Source organism: Thamnophis sirtalis, unplaced genomic scaffold (genome assembly GCF_051295495.1).
Source record: "Thamnophis sirtalis isolate CommonGarterSnake01/CBP01778 unplaced genomic scaffold, rThaSir2_p1.2 scaffold_4, whole genome shotgun sequence".
In the NCBI taxonomy this organism is placed as follows: Eukaryota; Metazoa; Chordata; class Lepidosauria; order Squamata; family Natricidae; genus Thamnophis; species Thamnophis sirtalis.
This window is the reverse complement of record NW_028261384.1, coordinates 23,489,897-23,514,866: the sequence shown is the minus strand read 5'-3', so window position 1 is coordinate 23,514,866 and position 24,970 is coordinate 23,489,897. Positions and strand designations below refer to the sequence as shown.

At 36.4% G+C, this 24,970-nt stretch overlaps 1 protein-coding gene across 1 annotated transcript in view; it reads right to left on the bottom strand.

Moving 5' to 3' along the window:
- ARHGAP21 (Rho GTPase activating protein 21) overlaps positions 1-24,970 on the bottom strand; it is a 93,297-nt gene that overhangs the window by 30,380 nt on the left and 37,947 nt on the right. Inside the window, exons 3-7 of the mRNA XM_087712609.1 lie at positions 19,778-19,960; positions 19,660-19,684; positions 10,713-10,805; positions 9,832-9,910; positions 2,704-2,758 (exon numbers count right to left, since the gene is read on the bottom strand). Coding sequence (XP_087568735.1) covers positions 2,704-2,758; positions 9,832-9,910; positions 10,713-10,805; positions 19,660-19,684; positions 19,778-19,960 — 435 coding nt within the window. The remainder of the gene's footprint in view (positions 1-2,703; positions 2,759-9,831; positions 9,911-10,712; positions 10,806-19,659; positions 19,685-19,777; positions 19,961-24,970) is intronic.

Genomic DNA, 24,970 nt, shown 5'->3' with positions numbered 1-24,970 from the left:
GGACTCCTATGTACAAAATTACTTAAGGCTAATTCCACCACCCTAATTTTATTTTACTTTGAAATATTTTTGTAAACAGTAATGACTCAGGATGTTAGCATGACCCAGACTCTAAAAGCCTACATTATAAAAAATACTTCATCATTGTATGATGAATTGTTGACGTGAGCAAGAAGAACAAATTAAGGGGTACATAGAAACCACTCATTAAAAACCTTTCTGCAGACTTACCAGGCCCAAAGCTCTCCGGATCATCCTAAGTATTCTAACAAGCTGAATTGGCAACCTTCATATATTGTATTGAGGAAGACAAAAAAAAGCACTTTCAATTTGGCTCCAATTTTTGATAATGAGGAAAGATTTTTTATGATTCAGGCTTTCAATGTCTGGGTCATGATAACACTTCAATCTTTATACTTGTTTCAAAACTTAGAATAACAGATGGTAAAACAGTCTCCACTATACTTGAATAGGATGATTGATTCATGAGTGCAGAGTGTCTTGTCTTGTCTTCTAGGCCTTTCTTATGGAGGCCCAAGGATGGATTTTACATCAAAACAAATCAGCCTCCATGCTGCTTGAACAAAACTTCTGCTTCTGCCCCAAAGCTAGTTAAAACCAAGTTAGGCCAGAAGGTTTCTAGGCGTTAACTATAATGATAGGTGTTAACATAGTGATATTGTATTGTGTTTTGTTCATTGCTGTAGGTAACTAGGGTGGTTGTTGGTTGTTGGTAGGTTGGTTGTTTACTGGCAAAAGCAAACATAGAGCTAATAGACCAACATCTAAAGAGGGATTACTGACTACCACCACTTCTCTTCTTCTGTTGCTGGGTCATGGGACAAAACAAAGAGCAGATGAAGGAAAGGAAATTTCCAATATCACTTCTAACAAATGAAAGCCAAGCAAAAAGAAGTGGTTTACCTATTAGAAGTATAGTCATAATCTCAGTTTACATTAAATTTCAGCAAAATTTTATATTCAAATTCTGTAAGTATTTATCTATCAAAAAAGTGAAAGAATAATCTACCTGAAACTTTTTGTATGGTAAAATGGAAGGCAAATACGTTTTTCTTAGTTCAAGAGGAAAATAATCTCTTCAACAAGTTTCTATCTCTATTTTTCTGAAGATTATCAAATTATTTGCATCTTCTTATTACGGGTATTCTTCAATTTACGGCCATTTGTTTAGTGAACGTTTGAAATTACAACAACAGTGAAAAAAGTGACTTATGACCATTTTTTACACTTATGACTGTTGCAGCATTCCCATGATTACATGATCAACATTTGGATGTTTGGCATTATTTATAACAGTTGCAATGTCTTGGGGTCATGTGATTTGTTCTGCAACTTTCTGACAAGCAAAGTCAATGGGGACAGGTTCACTTAACAAGTTACTAATACGTTAGTAACTGAACAAACACAGTGATTCACTTAACAACTGTGTCAAAAAGTTTGAAAAATGAGGCAAAACTCACTTAATAACTGTCCTGCTTAGTAACAGAAATTTTGGGCTCAATTATGGTTATAAGTCGAGGACTACCTATACATTTTTTAGTATGCTTTTCAAGCTAATAACATTTATAGAATATTATGTAAACTTTATTGATTTAGTCATTCTACCATACCAAAGTATAAAACTAATATTAATAAACAAGTAGATAGAAAGAAAACAATAGGACTTGTTCACAATAAATCAGCACCCCAACAGTTAATCCCAAAGTGATCGAAACTTTATGTCCTCTTTGAAATAACTCTTGATATAACTAAGGCAGTTTTGCTAATGACATGTAGGTTCATGCAGTTTCTCCTGGGTACCCCAGTATTTTTTAGTTTTTAAATGAAATTAAATGAAAAATGTCCACTGTCTTCAATGGCTGGTGTTCTACAAATACACAGTCTTTCTTCAAATGGAACTCCATGAAATCCCCCATATCTTACCAGGGAGTCTAGTTGTTTGAAACAAGCTCTTTTGAGACATTGAGGAGTATCAGTTTTAAATGTTTCTTCTAATTGGGAGGGTAATTTGTGTTGAGCCAGCCACTACAAAGACTTAAAATATTTAAGTGATGCAATACAATATTGGGACAGTCACATTAGTGACACTTCCTTTGAACATTTTGCTGGCCTTTAGATCTAATTAGACTGGAAATTGGATAGAGAATCCATGTTGTGAGATGACACATCTGAAAGCAGAATGACTAATCTCAAGGTAGCATGTCATGCAACTATTCCTCAAAACAGGCTTGGTAGTCGATCTGGATCCATAGAAAGGATCTTCAGCCAGCAGTTGAATTATTATTAGCTGGGTTTATATAGGGAGTAAACCCAAACATGTGTTTACTGCTGAAGTTGGTATAGACTTATCCACCCGCAAGATGCATTTTAGTAGACTGCATCTGTTCCATAAGAAGGCAACATAATTTATATTCATTTCACTAAAATGAACTATAAGAAACACAAAACATTTTTTTTTACTAAAAACTAGTTCGTTTTTACCTATTTTTATAGCACTAAAATTGCAAATAAAATTAAATAGAATAGAATAGAATAAGATGGGTGGGTGATTATTTATAAATACAGAAATAGTGTTATTCAGAGCTTCATTACATCAAATGTGCTAATTAAAGACTTGAATCCCTTTTGCAGGAATGTAATGGAGACTTTGATTTTAGATTTTAGATCAGAAGTATAACTTACAAGTTGAAGAATGTCCTCATCTTTTGGCATAACACTGAGTTCCAAATCATCATCACTATGGAAAAAATAAATACACAACTTTATTATCAAGGAAATAAATTAAAATGCTAACAATTTGAGAAGCATATCTAGCTACAAAAATAGGAATGTTAATAACTTTAATAGTTACTCTCTTAAAAACCAGAAAATATAACAAAAACTCAGCACAAAGTATATTTATTTCTTTTAACACTATCTGGTATGAGTCACTGGCATTTTTTTCAAGCACAACCCATGCATCCATAATTCAAAATTACCTACATGCAGATAATTTATTATGCAAAAATAAATGATGAAACTAATGTATTCCTGCCACTTAGAAAAATAAATTTCATTATTTAATTAAATTAAAAGAAAAGAAAACATTTAGAATATCTCCTGTTCATACTGTAGTTTCCAGTGTAAACACAAGTAGTCCTTGACGTACGACCACAACTGAGTCCAGCAATTCTATTGCTAAATGACAAAGTTCTTAAGTGAGTTCTGCCCCATTTTATGGCCTTTCTTGCTTGCCATGCCACAGTTGTTAAGTGAATCACCACAGCTGCTAAGTTACTAACACAGTTAAGTGAATTTGGCTTCCCCACTGTCTTTGCTTCTCAGAAGGTCGTTAAAGGGGAACACATGACCCTGGGATACTGCAAGTGTCATATATATGAACCAGTTGCCAAGCATCCAAATTTAGATAAAATGACCATGGGAATGCTGCAACTGTCATAAGTGTGAAAAACAGTAATAAATCACTTTTTTCAGCGCTGTTGCCATTTTGAATGGTAAATAAATGGCTGTAAGTCGAGGACTACTTATATGAAGGCAGTAGGTAGGGGCAAATCCTATGAAAATGTACTTTGGTTGTTTCATCTTCAATCTCAGGGGTTTCGTTTCGTTTTATTGAGCTTGTATGCTGCCCACTCCCGAAGGACTCCGGGCGGCTTACAATAAAACAAGGGAAGGGGATAATACACAAGACAACATATTAAAATATACAACAATCACTATTTCCGAGGGGCTGGATATTTCAAAAGCCCCCTGGCCTGCTGGAGCAGCCAGGACTTAACGGCTTTGCGGAAGGCCGGGAGGGTAGTGAGGGTCCGGATCTCCATGGGGAGATCGTTCCAGAGGGCTGGAGCTGCAACAGAGAAGGCTCTCCCCCGGGGAGTCGCCAGCCGACACTGGCTGGCAGATGGGATCCGGAGAAGGCCTAACCTGTGTGATTTAATCGGTCTATGGGCAGGAGGCGGGAGGCGGTCTCTCAGATACCCAGGTCCGATGCCATGAAGGGCTTTATAGGTAACGACCAGCACCTTGAAATGGATCCGGAGACTAATGGGTAACCAGTGCAACTCGCGGAGGATAGGTGTGACGTGGGTGTACCTGGGTGCACCCACAATCGTTCGCGTGGCTGCGTTCTGGACCAGCTGGAGTCTTCGAACACTCTTCAAGGGCAGCCCCATGTAGAGTGCGTTACAATAATCCAGTCTTGAGGTCACGAGGGCGTGAGTGACTGTCTGAAGAGCCTTCCGATCCAGGTAGGGTCGCAATTGGTGCACCAGGCGAACCTGGGCAAAGGTCCCCCTGGTCACAGCTGACAAATGGTGTTCTAAGGTCAGCTGAGGATCCAGGAGGACTCCCAAATTGCGAAACCTCTCTGAGGGGCGTATAATTTCACCCCCCAGCCTGAGAGATGGAATATTTGGTCAATCTTTGGGAGGGAACATCAGTAGCCACTCGGTATTGTCTAGGTGAGCCGAGGTGGCGCAGTGGTTAAATGCAGCACTGCAGGCTACTGCTAGATCAGCAGTTCAGCGGTTCAAATCTCACCGGCTCAGGGTTGACTCAGCCTTCCATCCTTCCGAGGTGGGTAAAATGAGGACCCAGATTGTTGGGGGCAATATGCTGACTCTCTGTAAACCGCTTAGAGAGGGCTGAAAGCCCTATGAAGCGGTATATAAGTCTACTGCTATTGCTATTGGATTGAGTGCCAACTTATTTACTCCTATCCAGACCCTAACAACCTCCAGGCACTGGCACATCACTTCTACCGCTTCGCTGAGTTGGCACGGGGCGGACAGATACAGCTGTGTATCGTCCGCATATTTGTGGTACTTAATCCCGTGCCAGCGTATGACCTCACCCAGTGGCTTCATGTAGATGTTAAATAGGAGGGGGGACAGGACCGAACCCCTGCGGCACCCCATAATTGAGGGGCCTTGGGGTCGACCTCTGCCCTCCAACCAACACCGACTGCGACCTGTCTGAGAGGTAGGAGGAGAACCACCGGAGGATGGTGCCTCCCACTCCCACCTCTCGCAACCGTCGCAGAAGGATACCATGGTCGATGGTATCGAAGGCCGCTGAGAGGTCAAGGAGCACAAGGATAGAGGGGTGACCCCTATCCCTGGCTTGCCAGAGATCATCGATCAGCGCGACCAAAGCAGTTTCCGTGCTGTAACCAGGCCTGAAATCCGACTGAAAGGAGTCAAGATAATCGGTTTCATCCAAGGACCGTCAACAACCTTCCCAACAAAGTGCAGGTTGGAGACTCGACGATAGTTGCTCAAAATGGCTAGGTCCAGAGAAAGTTTCTTCAGGAGGGGTCTCACCACTGCATCCTTTAGGAGGAGTGGGAAAGTTCCCTCCCAGAGAGAGGTGTTGACTATCGTCTGGTTCCAGCCGCGTGTCACCTCCCTGCTGGTCGAGACCAGCCAGGAGGGGCACAGGTCCAGTATACAAGTGGAGGCACTCACTGCTCCCATGGCCTTGTCCACTTCCTCAGGAGAAGCAAGTTGAAACTCAATCCATAAAGTATCCTCAAGACCTTCCCCCGGTACCTCGGCTGGTACCGTGCAATTGGAGTCCAGCTCTGTCCGAATCCGAGCGACTTTATCCGTTAAATACTGAACAAATTCCTCAGCTCTACCTTGTAAAGGGTCATCCGCATCCCTCCCTTTCAAGAGGGAGCGGGTTATTCTAAACAAGGTGGCTGGGTGCGATTCAGCGGATGCAATAAGGGTGGCAAAATGCGAACATTTCGCTGCCCACATTGCCACGAGATAGGCTCTGATAAAGGCTCTCATCAGTGCTCGGTCTGACTCAGATTACTGGCTCTCCAGCGGCGCTCTAGGCGTCTCTTTTGGCGCTTCATCTCCCGGAGTTCCTCGGTGAACCAAGGAGCCCTCCTGGATCCGCTGCCTCAGAGAGGTCGCAAAGGCGCAATCCAGTTTAGATCCCCCGCCGCCGCTGTATTCCAGGCAGCGACTAAGGACTCCACCAGACTGCGGACGAGAGTGTCAGGTATTTCTCCAAGCGCCGCCTGAAATCCCATAGGGTCCATCAGGTGCCTGGGGCGGAACCACCTAATCGGTTCCTCCTCCCTACAGTGGGGGATTGGTTTCCGAAAGTCAAGCCTCAGTAGGAAGTGATCAGACCATGACAAGGGCAAGGTCGTAATGCCCTTCAACTCTAGATCACATCTCCACTGCTCCGAGAGGAATACGAGGTCAAGCGTGTGACCCGCCGAATGAGTCAAACCCCGAATTACTTGGGTCAAGTCCATGGCTCTCATGGAAGCCATGAATTCCTGCACCCCATCAGAGCATTCACCGAGAGTAGGCAGGTTGAAATCCCCCAGAACCATAAGCCTGGGGAACTCTACCGCCAACTCGGCTACTGACTCGAGGAGCGAGGGGAGGGCTGTTGCAACGCTGTTGGGAGGTAGGTACGTTAGCAACAGACCCACTTGACCTCCAAGGTCCAACTTTATCAGCAGGGACTCACACCCGACAAGCTCTGGAGCAGGGATCCTACGAGGAGCTAAAGACCCTTGGACGATGACAGCCACTCCCCCCCCCTTCCTGGGATCGCGGCTGATGAAGCATCTGAAAACCTTCTGGGCACATTTCAGTGAGGGAGACTCCTCCCTCCGGGCCCAGCCAGGTTTCAGTAATACATGCCAGGTCTGCCCCCTCATCTAAAATTAGGTCCCGGACGAGGGGAGCTTTGTGAACCACAGACCTGGCATTTAGCAACAGCAGCCGGAGACCAGGGCCCTGACAGTTCTCGCCATCTGGCCCTGGAGTGGAACTAGCAGGGCCGGAAGGAGGGATCTCTGTGACGTAGCGAACCCTCCTTCCCCGGTAATGGCTAGCCCTGAAGTTCCCGCCATACCTGCCCCTCCCCATCATGACCGGAATGCTCCAGTCCACTCCCGTACCCGTAGACCCTGTTTCCCCCCCTCCCCGTGGCCTCCGCTCTCTCCGGCAGGCCATGTATTTCAGACATTCTGGGACGGGGGATAGGCCTGGGCCCCCTACCACTTCTGCAATGGCACTCAGTGGAGGGGGCACCAGGTTGTTCCCCCAGTCCCCTCATGCATATACAATCACTCACGCATCCAGTCCCCACAAGTCAGTTAAAATTATAAAAATACAATGACAATAGGAATAAAAGTGGGCACAAGCATCAAACATACATCACATGCATACCACATACATATCCCATACAAAAGAAAAGAAAAGAAGAAGAAGAGGAGAAAAGGAAAGAAAGAGGGATTGCGCAGCTGTTAAGAAATGTGCAAGTTCAAGTAAAGTTTGCAGGTAAAACTCTTGGCCCGTGGGCCGGATGCGTCATGTTCTGACCATGCCCACCCCCAGTATAGCAAAGGGGGGGGGGAAGTTGTGATATGTCACGTGACAACATGACGCCGTGACTTTGACACTCCTATTCTAACTCCATGTGGAGTAATACGATTGCCAAGGAGCTCTTTTAATGATTCAGAGAGCTTTTCTGCTTGTCTTGCCACATTTCAAAACACCTGTTTCAAAAGAATTAATCAATTCCAGAAGCAGTATTATTACACATATAGATCAGACATAGGCAATATAAGAATATAAGGTAAAAAAGTAGTAGTAGGATTTTAGTTAAAATTGGCAGTTTAACAATTCCAACTGTCATCATAAACTGTCTCAATATAAATTACAATACAGGATATGTTCATTGACTATTGATTTGATTGATGCCACAATCTAAAATTTAACTTTCCAATATAATTTTTAAAGAAATCCGTTAAAATAAAATTTCCTAAATTTTCTTTTTGCAGAAGTTTTTTTAGCAATAAATCTGTGCAAATTAATTTCACTTCATTAGCATTTTCAATAGTTTTATGTTTTCAAATCTTTATAGAAATATTACAATTTGTTTTCTTAATGCTACTAATAATTTATGAATGCTTTAAAATGTTTAAATTAAGATATGAACTACTGAATGTAAATTAGATCAAGCATAATTAAGCCTAATTTTAAAAAAAGAATCCTATATAAAATGCTGATCAAACACATGATTTGATTTTAATTTCACATCTGCTGCATTAAATTGATTCATGTATAAAGAGGTTGAAGAAAAATGCAATGACAATGCTAGAGGAGAGGTATCCTACATGCTTTAATCAAAATTAGAATATACTTCGAAAAAGTAGAAAACAGTGTTACCAATTAACATCTAAATCCTGACTCTGTATCTTTTAATCCATGTTTGATTCATTATATTGTTTTACGAAATTCTCAAAATCACATAAGGAATTCAAAAATTTTACATATTCTAAAAAATTTGCACATGAGTCCAAAAGTAAATAACATATATATTTTTGCACTATAAAACTACAAAATAAATTTTGGAGCTTATAACAGAATATTTCTTAATACAAATGTTTCTAATACTTGCATGCGGACTTTTAACATTCAAAGAAATGGTTGTCAATGAAGGTTGGTTTTTTCCATTATCACAATGCAATTATGCAATTTCTTTTTTGGAATGGGAGGGTGCTAAAGAAGAGGCAGGAGCTTGTGGTCTTTTGATTGCTGTCAGACTGCTTTACCTTGACTTTTGGCAATTCTATTAGAGTTAATTGGAAAATGAGGATCAGCAACATCTGGAAGTTAATGATTCTGGTCTTGTTCCCACATCATGGTTAATTAGGCCAACTGGGAAGGTCATTGTGTCATTGGGCTCAAAAAAAATATCAACTGACCTAATAAATAAATCCCAGGTCCTAAGCACAAAATAGACCCACACTTACAAAGGACTAAATTAATTCCAGCTATCTAGACATGTTTTGGGAACACCAAATCCCAGTCAACTGCACTTTTCGGCTTATACAGACCTGCAAGAAATAGAGGTGGAAAGAACAGACTGAATTCAATCCCCCAAACAACTTGCCTGGCCATTCAGAAAGGGATTAATAATGAACCTTGCCAGTATTTCTAAGGAGAAGAGTCCATTGGTGGATTACCAAGCATTTTCTAAATGAACATGTAGATAATCCTTGTGTCTGGAGCAGTTGTTCAGCAGTCATTCAAAGTTATGATAGCTGGTATCCTTATAATTGCAGCCCTCACAGTGTCCTTGTAATCACAAGATTGAAATTTGAGCACTTGATAACTGGCTCATAATTCTGACAGGTGCAACATCTCAGAGTCACACGAGCATCACCTTCACTGGTAGCCTCCATCAAGCAGTCAATGGTGAAGTTAGCAGCGGGAGGGCGTCATAAATGGCAATCAAGTAATTGCAGGATACCATGCCTGTGTAGGATTCATCTAGTGATGGCAATTAGAACTGCCACAATTGCTATTGTAAATTGGCATGATCAGATGACATTGTACTTTAAAACTGTGTTGCTTAGTGACAGAATTCCTAGTCCCAATTGTGGTTGATAAGCAAGGATATATATTCCTGAAGAATGACTTTTGAACCAACTTGTGTGATTGTCCATTAGCAAATCAAACGTAAGAAAACTTGACTTGGCTAATGAATGACTGGATTAAGTATACTATGTGCTGAAATTCACTTTAGAATTATTTTCATTCTTGTAAATGTTATCAATACGCAAAGCAAGAATGGAAGAGAGAAAAATTAGATGTTTTAAACCATTCACCTTCATTTGTCAACCATTTGATTTTGAGGTTTAATTATAGTTCATTGTAACACAGAACAAAACATATTTCATAAGTCAGTCAATACTTTTTGAAGATATATTTATATGAAATGTTTTATATGAAAAATTCAAATTATATTTAAAAATAAATGGTTTACCTGTTCTGAATTAAAGAAATGACTTGAGAAAATGTCTTTCCTATGACACTTTCCCTATTCACTTTTATAATTCTGTCACCTACAGATTAAAAAAAGGAAACAAAGTCATTCTATTCTTGATTTAAAGCTGACACAAATGTTTTAACAAAAAAGGGGGGAAATTAAAAACAATTCTAATTTTCTAATTTTCTTCTTTACATCTACTATAACACCAGAACTAGGATGATGATTCATGCCATGACTCCGTTTCTGGACAACTCTACCTGGATGACTGAAAATCTTCGATACCATAACTAGGATTATTCTAATACTACCAGATATGTTATCATGGATGAAATATGCAAGTGTGGAACTCATTTATTATTCCAGATCTCATGGCATTTACAGAACATGGATCTCACAATATGGAAATATATAATAACTTCTTGACCTTTTCTAGCAATATATGAAGTGGGTTATGTTTTCAAAACTCATTAACTCTTAAAAATCCACCAACAAAAACTAGCCATAAATTATTAAAACTGCCTAAGAGGAATTATCTAGATATCACTCTTATCCAAGAATTGTTCTTTAATTGTTCAGTTAACTGAAAAAGATAATTCTATTCATGACATTCCATTAAGCCTCAATTTTAATGAGCTAATGGAGGTGAAGAAATTTCCACCATAGCCAAACGACCATTAAACTGTTAATGGTTATATGCACATGTAAAACATATAAAATGTATTTCATACATATAAAATGTCTGAGAGTCATCAAGACCTGCCAAACAATGAAATTTGGCATGAAGTTTAAATTTGCCTATTGAATAGTTATCTATAAAATCCTATACCAGCCAAATTCAGAGATATGATTACTATATAAAGAAAAGTGAAAGATACCTGTGGATAGTCCAGCTTCAAAAGCAGGCCCTCCTTCTCTAACTTGTTTAACAAATATTGTATCCACTGACTCAGGCTTCTTTCTTGTTTTCCCTAAAAGATAAGTGGAACATAAATATTGAGGCAATATTTTATAGATATATAGAAAATTCTCATAAAAAGCCATTTCATTACTGAAAAATTCAGTTTATTTGCATTTTGCAGATAATAATTATTCAAATTTTGAATTATTAGTTTCATTGTAGTATCTGGTGTTATAATTTTTTATCCACTTTTCCCACAAATTGTAATATGTGATAGACATCTAAATAGCTTAGTTTGGTGGTAATTATGAAGATTTTCTAAAACAGCTTAAATAACTTTGTGGATTGGTTTCTTGATGTTTACTTTTCATTAATATATGTATAGCTAGAAACCAATAACAATCTTGAACAGCTGGATATTTGCAGCCCTATTACTAATAGTAATAGTAGTAATAGCAGTAGTCTTTTCAACAAGGCACATAACAATAGAAGCACACCTAGATGAATAGTAAAGCTGAAAGACAGAAATTAACACACACATAGAAAAATACAAACTGTATTTTATAGTGATCTGTAATAGATGAAGTTAGATACTTCTAGAAAAGACTATTTTTCTTTTTAAAAATTATATCTAAGTTTTATTACCAAAAATAAATTATTTGCTAATTAAGAAAAACAAGTGTTGCTTATGGACGTCACTTAAGCATAAATAAAACAAAGTAAATTGCAATGTAGGGATAAGTAATCTCAGCTGCTAATATCTAGAGAAACAAAAACATATATAACTTTTTTGATAAATGTTTAATGAAGTGCTAAACGTGCAAATTCATTCATATTTCCATATATATTTTCTGTCCTCCAATGTAAAAAAAAAGAATAGTTCAGTCTTTCACTAGGTCAAGTTTTCCACTATTTATAGAACATATTAGGGAAAAAACATACAAAACTAAATCTTGGAGGGACTTTCAGATACTCCTTAATTTAGGAAATCAAAGAGGATAGATATATAGCAGTGAGATAGCAGTAAGATAGTAAATTATATACCAAACTGTAATGCAGAAAATACTGAAAAGTATCAGTAATACACTACTATAAACTAAACATAATTACCCTATTTTAAAATTCTATACTTTTGTATTCTCTAGGTATGGTACATAGCTTACCATGTTCCAAACTCTAATTGTAAAAATGAATATGTTCATATTTGGGAATTTATTTATTTATTTATCATGTTCCAATTTCTCCCCTTGTCCCATAAATCTAATCTAAATCTCAAGATAAGGTGCAATTTTGAGAAACAGTTGCAAGTAAACATTTTTTCTAATTTTACTGCTTTACTGTTTTATGACCATCAAATTAAGAAAATATGAATTTAAAAATGCAAGAAGACACTGCACATAAAAAGTTTGCCATACTGACCATATTAGAATATAAATATATTTGTCTGGCAGTTAAAACAACTGAAGAAAATGGACAATAAATGATAATCTCTATATATGATCCATTAACACCACCTAACATTTCTCCTCTGCATTTGCATAGAATTTCTGCATTCTCTAGAATACCCTCCAACATCTATAAAGTTGTGAGAACTTTTCTGGAATTTTGCACATACTTGGTTGCCCTAGCATTTAATCTTTACAAAGATTATGCTCCCATTCCATGTCTTTAAATTCATAAACCTCTCCCAAAAGAAATATTTTTAAAATACAAACCTCGAGCTACTTCAGTGAAGTCTACTTCAGTTCTTGAGCAAGGGAAAGTGATGCATGCATCAGGACCAGAAAATTCTGAACCCATCTTTAGAAATTTTTACTCAACCACCATCGTCCCACTCTGCTCCACCCATTCTCAAAGCTTACAATAAGAAGTAGCAGCAGCTTCCTTTAAAGGTTCAAAAGAAATAGGGTCTGGCTGACACAGCTGCAACTAATGATGAAATTTAAGGTCACGCCATGGCTAAATGGTGCTGATGCAACCTGTGAATTATTCAATTAACTCCTTTTTGCTTCCAGTCCTAATATATTAACACTTGTATGCCACAGAGTTTTTGAACATGAAGCAGCATGTAGATGATGGTAATAAATAAACAAATATGCCCAAAAGTTGATTGGTGCTTTTTCCTTCCACGTTCTACAACTGATTAAGCTTTTTGACACACTTATTCTTTTTAATCCAGAAGAAAATCCATCATGTACTAGCTATATTGCTATAAATCGGAAAAAGATTTCATGTCTAGACAAGAATGAAACTGATTGTGCATTTTGTTAAAATTATTTGCGAAAATGTCAACTCAAGCTGATTGAAATAACTCATTTTTCAATCTATGAAACATACTTTCAATATCACAGAGTGAAGGAAGAATAGTTCTTTTTCATTTCAATAAACTTTATTTACACTATCTCCATGATATGAGATGAAAAAATGGTGCTAATGAAATGCTTGGCTATTTTAAGTAAAATTCAATTTATAAAATTATTAGCAATGGTGATGTGTAATGGCTATACATATATATTACTTTTCCATCTGCTGATTCTAATATAGGCAAACAGGCAAATCTCAAAAGACTTCCAAAAAAAATAGGGTTCTCAGAATGTGAAATATTGGGGTGCTCCACAGTGACCTGAAAAATGTTTAATAATTTACGGTAAAGATTTAATGGAATAGCTACACTGCATTTTCTAAATAAGTATGAAGTGACTACAGCTGCAGCAAAAATGAGATTTAGTAGCTCAAATCGCCTGAAAAACATTCATTGATAGATGAAAATAAGGAAATTGAAATTGCAGTTGCTATGGATACCATTACACAAAATCAAAAGGCAAATGGTTAGAAAGAAGTAACAGAAAACACGATAAGTGCACAAAAATATCTTAGAAGAATTATATTCTCTACTTCATTTAAGATGCTTCTCAAAGAGGAAAAAAGCTATCTTATTTAATTGAAATGAAATTGAATGAATGTATGTGTTCAACTAGTCCTCAACATATGACCACAATTGAGCCCAGTATTTCTGTTGCTAAGTGAGACAGTTGTTAAGTGAGTTTTGTCCCACTTATGACATTTCTTGCCACAAGTGTTAAGTGAATCACTGCAGTGAGTAACATGGTTGGTAAGTGAATCGGGCTCCCCATTGACTTTGCTTGTCAGAAGATCGCAAAAGGTGATCACATCACAAAGGACACTGCAACTGTCATAAAATATGAACCAGTTGCCAGGGCTTGAATTTTGATCAAATGACTATGGGGTTGCTGCAACTGTGTAAATGAATGGATGTAAGTTGAAGACTGCATACATATATTTCCACTTAAATAAGGTAAGGCTTACCATATACCCAAATATCTTTATATCATCATGCTGAATTTTAATTATCTAGTGGTGTTCTCAATAGTTTTATTTATTTTATATCCTGTCTTTATTATTTTCATAAACAGCTCAGGGCACTGAGCATTTCTAATACTCTCTCCCCAAAATTTCTCAACAAGGCTCCTCAGTTTCTCAGCTCCTGTGAGCTGAGTTAGGTTAAAAGAATGATTAGTCCTAGGTCACCCAGTTGGCTTTCATGGCTACGTTGAAACTAGAACTCACAAACTCTGGGTTAGTTCATAATAAAGACTAAAAGTACACTATTTTGATTTTTATAATTATAACTGATGTAAAAAGAAATTAAAGATACCTGTATTCTAGAAAAATCAATAAGCATTCATCACAAAACACATAGAAGTATTCTAATAGCTCAACATTATCTTTGAATGAAAAAGTAGATACAGAAAAGATTTGACCCAACTCTCATTACATTAACATTTCACATTATCTAATAATGTGAGATTCAAATGATAGAAAAGGAAACCACATTTCACACAACTTCTGTTCAGTTATGGAACTTACTACCTCAAAATATATTATGACCTAGTTAGTTGTAAAAGTGAACTTGACAAATTCACTGAAAATAGTAACTACTTATCATAATAGTGATACATTGCATCCTAGTTTCAAAGGAAAAACTAGTCACACAATCCAGGACAAAAGTACCCATGTAAGGTGAATGATGCATATCAACAACTTCCTAATTTTAACAATCTTAGATGTAGACATTTTTAAAAATTTTCAGATATAAAACCCCACAGCACCTGATTCTATTTCAGGAAACCTTTGGAATTAACAGTGTCAGGTTTTATCAGTAAAAGGATGAGTCAATCTGGCTTCCACTAAGATCTGGCTGCAATTATTAAAATAAAATAACTACAGCGAGTCAGGCTTACCCATTATACTTTATAATTGAACAAAAGGCTTTATAATTGAACAAAATGTTAACTTTTCAGAATGCACTTGACAGAATTATTTTCCTCATTTATTGCTAGCCTATGTTCAGTCTAAATGGCCCATAAGAAAATTTCATTAAAATGTATTTGTTTTTATACATGAAACTATTTCTGGATCCAGAGCACGTTAATTATGCTTGGGTAAGTCAATACCAGAAATGAATCACAACCATTTATGTCTCACTGATTGGTAATCAAGCAATAAATCAACAATGATTGATGGCTCTGAAGCATAATTTTCTAAGTTAGCTCCACCTATTACTTTCAAAGCACTTGCTACTCAAGTTTTAAAGAATTTCATACTTTTACTCAACTAAGCCACTAGGTGGCTCCTGAGCACATAATTAAAGCATCATCATAGCGGCAATTTCACATATAAAAAACCTATCTATCCACTATGACAAGTATGCTTACACGAACATTGCCTACCTTATATCTTAGCTACTACATAAGGATGTAAAAACATAAACTTTCTAATGCTACTTTTATACGGCCATAGTGAGCATGGATTCTGAATTATTTATTCCTTCAAGATACAGAATTTTATGGTGTCTTTTCTATGTTTTAAAAGTTAACTTGTTCTTAAAATGTTTTTAATAAAACACTTATTGGGGTATACTATTCATACATCTATAATTGAGAAATCATTAAGTTTTATTTTACAATTTTACTTTTTAATTTATCTGAAAATGTATGGTTTCAACACATACGTAATTATGTATTTATACGCATGAGGGGATGTTCAAAAAGAGGAAGATTGAAAAACTCAGACGGATTCACAACCAGAAAATCAAATCCTACTCTTTTATTTATTTATTCATGTTATTATTAAAGCAGATCCTGGGGGAGGATCACTTTTATGAGCTGATAGTCAATTGGATGGCCCTACAAATAAAATAAATACATGATCCAATAAAGTGAAGTCCATGCATAGGAGAGGTTGTACACACAGTAACAAAATAAACAAGCAATTCACTCTCTTTCTGAGCTACTAAAATAAAGGAGGAATAAAAACATAATAATGAAGGAACCTAAATAATTAAAGTAGTCCTCAATTTATGAACAGAATGGATACTGCCAATTATAGTCATAAGTTGTGACAGTTGTAAAGCAGATCATCATGTGATCAACCTGAATTTTAAGAATGTTTTTGTTAAGCAACCATGATGACTGTTAAGTGAACCCATTGTTTGCTATGGGTACTTTTTGCCAAAACCTAAGCCAGGTTTTAGCAAAAATGCTGTAAATTGCGGAATTGTAGAAAGTATGGCTGTTGGACCATAAGAAAGATTGAGCACCAAAGAATGGAGGCCTTTGAACGATGCTGCTGGAGGTGACTCCTGCGAGTCCCTTGGACTGCAAGGCGATCAAACTGGTCAGTCCTAGAGGAGATCAACCCTGACTGCTCTTTAGAAGGCCAGATCCTGAAGATGAAACTCAAATACTTTGTCTACCTAATGAGAAGGAAGGACTCACTGGAGAAGAGCCTAATGCTGGGAAAGATTCAGGGCAAAAGCAGGAGGGAACGACAGAGAATGAGGTGGCTGGATGGAGTCACCGAAGCAGTAGGCATGATCTTAAATGGACTCCAGGGGATGGTAGAGGACAGGAAGGCCTGGAGGAACGTTGTCCATGGTTTTGCAATGGGTTGGACACGACTTTGCAACTAACAACAGAAAGTGAAGGTCAACAAATATAGTTAACTTTCATGAAGCTCTCTATACTCACTGCTAAATGACTAGATTTTTTTTAATGTACCCAATGGCCAATAAACACTGATTTGATCAATATTTGATATCAGTTCCTATCTTGCAACTACCATCCATTTCCCTTCATTTTAATTCTTTTTTTAATTTACTCCATTTTTGTCCCTTTCAATCTCTTGAACACATAGGCTTCCATCTTTTTAAACTGCCAATATTTATCTCATAGTTCATAAATGTAAAACTAGGATCTAAATTTCATTCCACCACCCCCCACTATGTACGGGGAAACCTAAGCTGCTATTTATTCCCCTTAAAATGCATAATAACAGGTTCTTTTAAGATAGCACATGCTGACATACTTCACTATTAATACATCCACTTGGGACAGACTTAAATACTGAAAATCATACAAAAAAGCAATACCCTCTCTGTCTTAGCCTCCATTTTCATCTGCTTCATTTTCTTCATAGATATGTTGTCAAGGATGCAATTTCCTAGTTCCAAATATAACCATCACAAACTGTTGCAATTAGATTGGGGTAATAAAGAAAGTAGCATCGAGTTCTCAGCAAAGGCTAAGAGAAACTTTTATTTTTTTCTCCCAGCAATCTGTTGCAATGTTTTAATGATATTGGATAACTTGGAAATTGTATTTTTTCCAGATATCTAAGATTCGTGCACAAGGCCTAGCTATTCACCAAGAGAGACAGGCAATTGTAGAAAAGATAAAGGACCTTTAAATCATCCTTAGAGATGTTTGCCCTACATCAGATCTGTTAGTTTGATAAACAAATTGATTTGAATTTTATCTATGTTACTATGGGTTTTTTTAAATGCTTTATTGTGTTTTTGTATGTGCTAAACCATAATGAATCCTGTGATCAGGCAGCATACAAATTAAATTAATATTAAGTTAAAAGTTATTATTTGTCCATGTGTACCACATAGGTGGGTAGTAGCGGAGACGGTTGACTCCACTCACCTACCTAGGCCCTTCCGTGCATATGCAGAAGCGTCGCGCATGTGCAAGCGAACTGGTAGTAAAAATTTGGAAACCCACCACTGGTGTATCAATATGTCACCAGTTTTAATTTATGGCATCAGTTAAAATTGGCTTCCATGGGCTTTTGTTAGTTTCTACTGATATGGATTTATTATCATATTTATGATTGCAAGAATTCAAAGAGGAAACCCTTGTAAGGGAAAGGGAGAGGTTGTCTCTAGATATCTTCAGTTATTTTATATCATTTCCTACCCAAGGCATTTCTGTATATGACTTAAAATGAAGAAAAATATGGATACATTTCTTCGTAAAGTGTATTGAAAAAACTATTGTCATCAAGGGATCAAGATGAATTCGGTATTGAACAAACTCTGAATTCTCATAATTGGACATAACTTGATCTAGTATAACTTCGGATAACTTCTTTAGAGAAATCCTTTTTCAAATCTGTCCTTATAAAAATATGTACTGTATTTTTGGAGTATAAGATGCATCAATATTTTGAAGAGGCAAATTAAAAAAAAAGTTTTTGCACTCTGCAGACCTCCACCAAAACGGCCCATTTGAAAATGGGCCCATTTTTTTGTCAAAAACAGGGCATGAATAGCCCTTAGGAGGCTTGTAGAGTGCTCCTGGGGGCTGGGGGGTGGGCGCAAAAATGAGCAAAAAATGGCCCATTTTTGCCCTCCCCAACCCCCAGGAACATTCTCGAAGGCTATTCACAGCCATTTTTACAAAGGGGCGGGGTTTTGGGGGGCCAAAAATGCTGTATTCGGTGTATAAGACACACCCAGATTTTCACCCTCATGTTGAGGGAAAAGGGTGCATCTTATACTCCGAAAAATATGGTAATAGCCTACTATATCCCATTAAGGTTGAGTCCATCTGGACAATTCATACTTATGAATAGCCTGCCTATTAGTAAAAATGGTGGACAGCATTCTTCCTTGAGCTGAAGCTGCACAATGTTTTCACGAACTGCTTAATATATTTACAATATATTAAACATATTATAAATATATTAATATATACTTATGTATGTTGTATATTATAATATGTGTGTGTGTGTGTGTGTGTGTGTGTGTGTGTGTGTGTATGTATATATATATATATATATATATATATATATATATATATATATATATATATATATATATATATATAGTATATTATAAACATATTAAAATGTATATTAATATGTACCCTGTTTTCAGCAGTTCGTGAAAACATTGTGTGGCTTCAGCAATTTGTTGGCTTACTTACATACAAATTCAAGTTAAAGATAGACTTGGGAACAAATCTCATTCTTAACCCAGGGACTGCCTATAAAATGTCTAACTCTACTTACATATAATATGCAGTCCTAATATTCCTATAATAATTTTGAATTTCATAATCATTGTAAGATATTTGTAATATCTACAGCTGAACATGACTAAAGCTTGTTGAAGGAAAAAAGTTGAAGACTTACGGAAATGTGGGTATTTTCCAGCCTGCTAACTACTCTAAATTCAGCAATTTTTAAGGGTATAGCTCTTTCATGAGCTGTATAACTTTCCAATTAGCATCTTTATATACAAATTAACATAAAATATTATGTAAATTATTTTTGAATAAAAGATAGAGGGAAAAATAAAGTTTTGCACATTCTTCAAATCACAATGGTTGTATGGATGGCTGAATTGTTTTTTTGTCTTTTAATACTAAATTTTACAAGAGGGAAAAGGGAAATACTTGGGAGACTATTTGGTAGACAGAAAATGCTACATGGCATATATACATTTACAAATTTCATATATAAATTAAATAACACTGTACCAATATTTCATACAAATATTCTAAGTATTCACAAAAATGTGGAAGTTAAATACAAGTGTCAAAGAGAAAACGTACCAGTTTTATTTCCATTCTCTTCATCCTGTAAAAGATGCAGAAAAAATCAGTCACTCTTTTTTTTCTTACAACCCTCTTATAACAACAAAAGGTTTTATTCATAATTCATTTCACTCACTTTTAAAGATATCTGAACAGCAGATTCTGGGGGGTAAACAATAAAATGTCTTAAGGTAAAACCAAAACCTATTGGTGATCTTCGTAAAGCTATCAGTTTGAGTCCGGGCCAAGATAAAGTTTCTTCATCTTCTGACAACGACCCTGTTTCACACTGCCCTTTTTCATCTTCATGTTTGGATACCTAGTAAGGAAAAAAAAGGGGGGCGGGGGGAGAAACCAGTTAAATGTCTTTAATTTCATGCAGTACATTATGCTTTTGGAAGCAGTTTTACTCAGGGAAGTGGACCTATGCAAAAGACTCTTATTGTTTTTCTTGTTTTATTCTGTTTTTAATTTTTGTTATTCTGTTGTATTCTGCTTGTTATAACAAGCTGTGCTTTGATTACCACATTTTGATTCATTTTATTAGTTCATTTTATAGTCATTTTATAATATAAATGAAACAGATATAAGAAAATTTTATAGCATTGTTTCTACCCTATTCTAAATGACATTATACCATAAAACTAAATTCTTACATTAGCTTTTTGTTCATAGTAAAGATTTGTCAACTGTCCTGGCTCAACTCTTAATTTTAAGATGTTTCACATACTATAATGACTTATATTGTCAAGATCTCGCTGTAGTCAATCAAGCAAAGAAAAAAATCCTTAAGTTCTTTTGTTCTCTCTTTACCCACCTTACGCTATCTATCCAATCTCATATTCCTTTATGTTTTTCAATACCCACACGTTCATTTTGCATGTTCCTCTCTTGTACGCCTTTATTCTTATTTGTAAAATCTTAAGCAAAATTGCTGCAATGGTTCAGTAACTTGAACAATCCTGTGTATTTTATTTTATTCTATTCTATCACTTTACAGGTTATCTTTTTACACTGAGCAGCTCACAATAAATCATGAAAACATTCACTCCATATAGTTTCACAGCTTCTTTTCCTATAGCTTAAACAGTCCAAAGGATAGTTAATATATAACTAACGCTTTGATAGTTTATAACTGGTCTTACTGATTCTTATAAAACATTTTCCAATGTTGTTGGTTCCTGAATTAGCTTTTCACTAAATCCTTCTCTCATTCTATAATAATGTTGGAAATGTTACATAATCTTTTCATCTTTTAAAAAATCTCACATGCCTTTTTAAGCCACTTTTATAATTACACATGAATTGTCCTACCTTAATTTTTAAAAAAATCCTATGAGATCTCTGTTCTTAAATATTTGCTTTTGTGTAACTTTTTGCTGTCCTTATTACATTCTTCATTATTTCAGATTTTGCATTTAGCACTTAGTACCATTGTGTGTGTGTGTGTGTTTTCTAGTAATTTGTTTAGAATTCCCCACTCCCTTCCACAACTATATGTGTATTAGGTGTATACACTTCTATAACATAACATTAGAGCTGTGATGGTGCAGTGGTTAGAATATAGTATTGCAGCCTACTTCTGCTGACTGCCTGCAATTTGCAGTTCAAATCTCACCAAGCTCAAGGTTGACTCAGACTTCCATCCTTCTGAGGTCGGTAAAATAGGGACTTAGATTGTTGGGGGCAATAGGATGACTTTATAAAATCACTTAAGAGAGTGCTGTAAAGCACTGTGAAGCAGTATATGTCTATTACTACTATTACTGTTCAGTATATCCACTATTTTAATATATATTTTTCTATAATTTGTTAGAAAAACCTTCTAAGTATCTCTGCTGTTCTGTTCCTTCACATAGACTCATGTCCTGAATAATATGCATGTCATCTGATTTGGATTCCAACTCATTATATCTTTTTTCGATTTCTCTGAAGTACAGAATGACGTTATCTAAGAGTAACATGGAAACATTTTAGTTTAATGCAACTTGATTATATATTGAACCAATTAATTTGATTTAAAAAGTTAAACCCTAGCATTCTGATAATTTTATCAAAGGTGCTGTACATTAAGTATATGCTGTCTTGATTCATGTTTCTAGTTAGTAATAGTCAGGGTCAAAGGATTTCCTTCATGGCATACTTCCAAGATTTCCAGGCATTTGGAAGGAAACACCTTGAATTGCAATGGAAACTATGGCAAGGTGTACTGTATAATAGTACAAAACTATTATATCTGAACCTCTCACACAAAGAAGCAAAAAGTTTAGACTTTGCCTTACAGAAGGATAGGTAAAATAGTTTTAAGGACGTTTAATTTAAGCTGATTATTATTTGAATCTGCTGATTCAAAAAACAAATATTCAAGAATCGGTATTATTTGAAGGCTCACTGAATATTCACTTAAATATTAAACAGTCTTTTTAAATGTATTTATGAATCCTCTCTACCCAAGAGAACATTTTTCCTCATATTTCAAAACAGGGCTGTGGGATAGGCTACCTGCAGAGGCAATAAGGGTGAAAAAGTGTCATTTTATTGCCCTTATCACCACTAGATAATCTTAACAGTAGCTTTGAGTTTGTCCCTTCTTAAATGCCAGGAGCATTCTATACATCTCTTATGCCATTTCATCTCCTTTCATCTCTTTTGTGAAGTATGGAGGATGATGGGACCCACAAGAAGGTAGATGTGAGCCAATCAACTAAGGCTTCAGCCAGGCAGTGCAGCAGACCAGTAGGACACTTTCCAAACTCTTTTTGAAACCCATCCAGGTCCATCAGTTGTGAGTGCAGATTGATCTAATAGATTTGATCCCTAGAGTGAATAGTGGTGCCAGAGAACCTCATAATAATCAGTGCATGATCTGACCATGATAAGGGGTGTTTGTGTGTTACCAAAAGCTATCCCACCTCCAGATCATATTTCCACTGCTCCATTAAGAAAGCTAGATCAACTGTACAGCTGTTGTCTTGTCTTGGGTCCTGGATGACATGGGATAGGCCCATGGTTGTCATAGTGACTATGAATTCCTGAGCTGCATCTGATCCCAGTCTTAAAGGGGGCACCACTTAAAGACCCTTAAGGCCCGAAAATGGAGCCAAGCAACTTAGACAGGGAGACTGCTATACAGCACAGAGAATCTGTACATAGCAACAATTCCAACTGATCTTAGAACCCAACAAAATGAACAGGATATGAATTTTACCAACCTGGGGAACAGCATCCTTGGAATGAAATGCTTTTAAAAGATGTTTAAAAGTTGGAGCAATGAAATAGATGACTTTGCAAAGCTTTCTCATTGTGGTGACAAAGTAACATTATCTAGTAACTATCCACCACCCCGAAAATCAAAAAAGCAGTTTTGATCTGAGATTAATGCGTTTACATGGTTACCATATTTATAATGGAGGGATAAAAAGCAACTAATTTTAGACATTGAGAAACCACTAAGAACATCCAAGCTTGTGTGCACAGGTTGATCTAAAGAAAGGAAGCTTAATATCCCTGGAACAGAAATATTAAAATTGGTTGTCAAAATATGTAAATAATCATTTAGTCTAAGTATTTTCATATTTCAGATACCATATTGTCTTCTATTACAAGAAGTGTGTTGCCATTTTTCGTTTCCCCTGTATAGGAAGCAGCTGATCCCAAATCCTAAAGATTTAATCTAACATATCTGTTTTAGACTGAGATCAGAGAAGATCATTCTATAGTACAATAGTAACACAACTCTTTGAAATTGCAAGATAACTGAAACTGCCTCTCTAAAACAGACGTAAAAGGATTGAAAGGTGAACAGTATCAACTCAGTGCTACTATCTTCAACTGCCTCTCACATTCATTCTTCATTAAAATGGCTACACCAAAGTCTGTGCTTTTGTGACCATGGAATTTAAAATGGCCATCAATGGTTCATTAACGATGTTCATCTTTATACTCTCCAGTTTTACTTGCACAGTCAATTCAAGATCTTTATCAAACCATAAGAATGATACAACTAAGTTTTGAGAAGGTAATATAAGGGAAATCTATATATAAACAATCATTGATGAAAGATAAAAGAGGTAATAACAACAGTGGCAGGCATTTTGTTGAGTCCAGGAGAGGAGTTCTGTCTATGAGAATTTTGATCAGTTGTCTCAGGCAGAATATACCCCCTCCCCACTTTTTTTTTGCACAAATGGACAAAGCTTACCCATTAGTTCCTATTGGAGCTTGCTTCTCTTCATAGGCCACAGTCAGGATGAATAAACTGTAAGGTTACCTTGATTAGCTTTTGTTTCCCCACTTCAAGGGAATATACATCACAACACAAAGGATCACCATGCCCAAGTGGGGATAGAATGTCTACTTGGACAATGGCCTTTGCCATTATATGAAAAAGAATGCCTCCCACTCTTTCTACAATGGAAGTAGCAATTTGTGCAAGAAAAAGGACAGAATAATTTTTTTAAAAAAACACCCCCACACAAGAGATGTCTAAGTAAAACAGGCCCAATACTTCTTTATGCCTTTGCACTGACTTCTTAAGCGTAACCAACTATTAATATTAATTAACTCAAGCTTCATGAGGTAACAATTAGAAAATAAATGCTTATATTACTGTCTGTAGTTATAGGGTAGGTTATAAAACCAAAATCTTGTACCATATCCCGAGCAGCACATGGGCATAGGCACAGTAATTTAAGCCACACTTTAGTGCAACTCATCAGCTTTGTCAAATTCAACTTAGATTGCTTGTCTCCCATCTACCCTCATATTTTTCATGAGGGATAGGCAACAATAATTCTCACCCTTAATGCAGAGATTACCAGCCTTCAGCCCTTAACATCCATCCTTTTAGTGCTTATGCATACACCAACACACAATCTGTTCTTTCCTTAAAGTTCAGTTTTGCACTTTAAAATTCAAATTTATTTTAAAAAATGTATAATTTGCTCTGAAGCAAAAACGAAGTTAACTTTAGTAACATCAGACTTCAGAGTTTCAGAATAAGAACAACTGCTGTTACATGAAATCCAAACTGTACTATCTCAGCTACTGACCTTCCTTGCATCTTATCTTGTTTATTTTAACTTATCTTATGTTTCTTATTTAATTGTGTAAATTATAAATAAATCATATACTACTTATTTCTTTCCAATGCAATAACAAATTATTATAATGCATACTTGTGGCAATCTGGACACTACGTAAATGAATTAATAATCAATTAGTAACTTTCCTTAAAATATAATTGCCAGTATATAACAGTTAGAACTTCAAACCTTGCATGCATGCATGTAAATTTGCTTCTCTCTATCTTATTCTTGAACTGAACTAT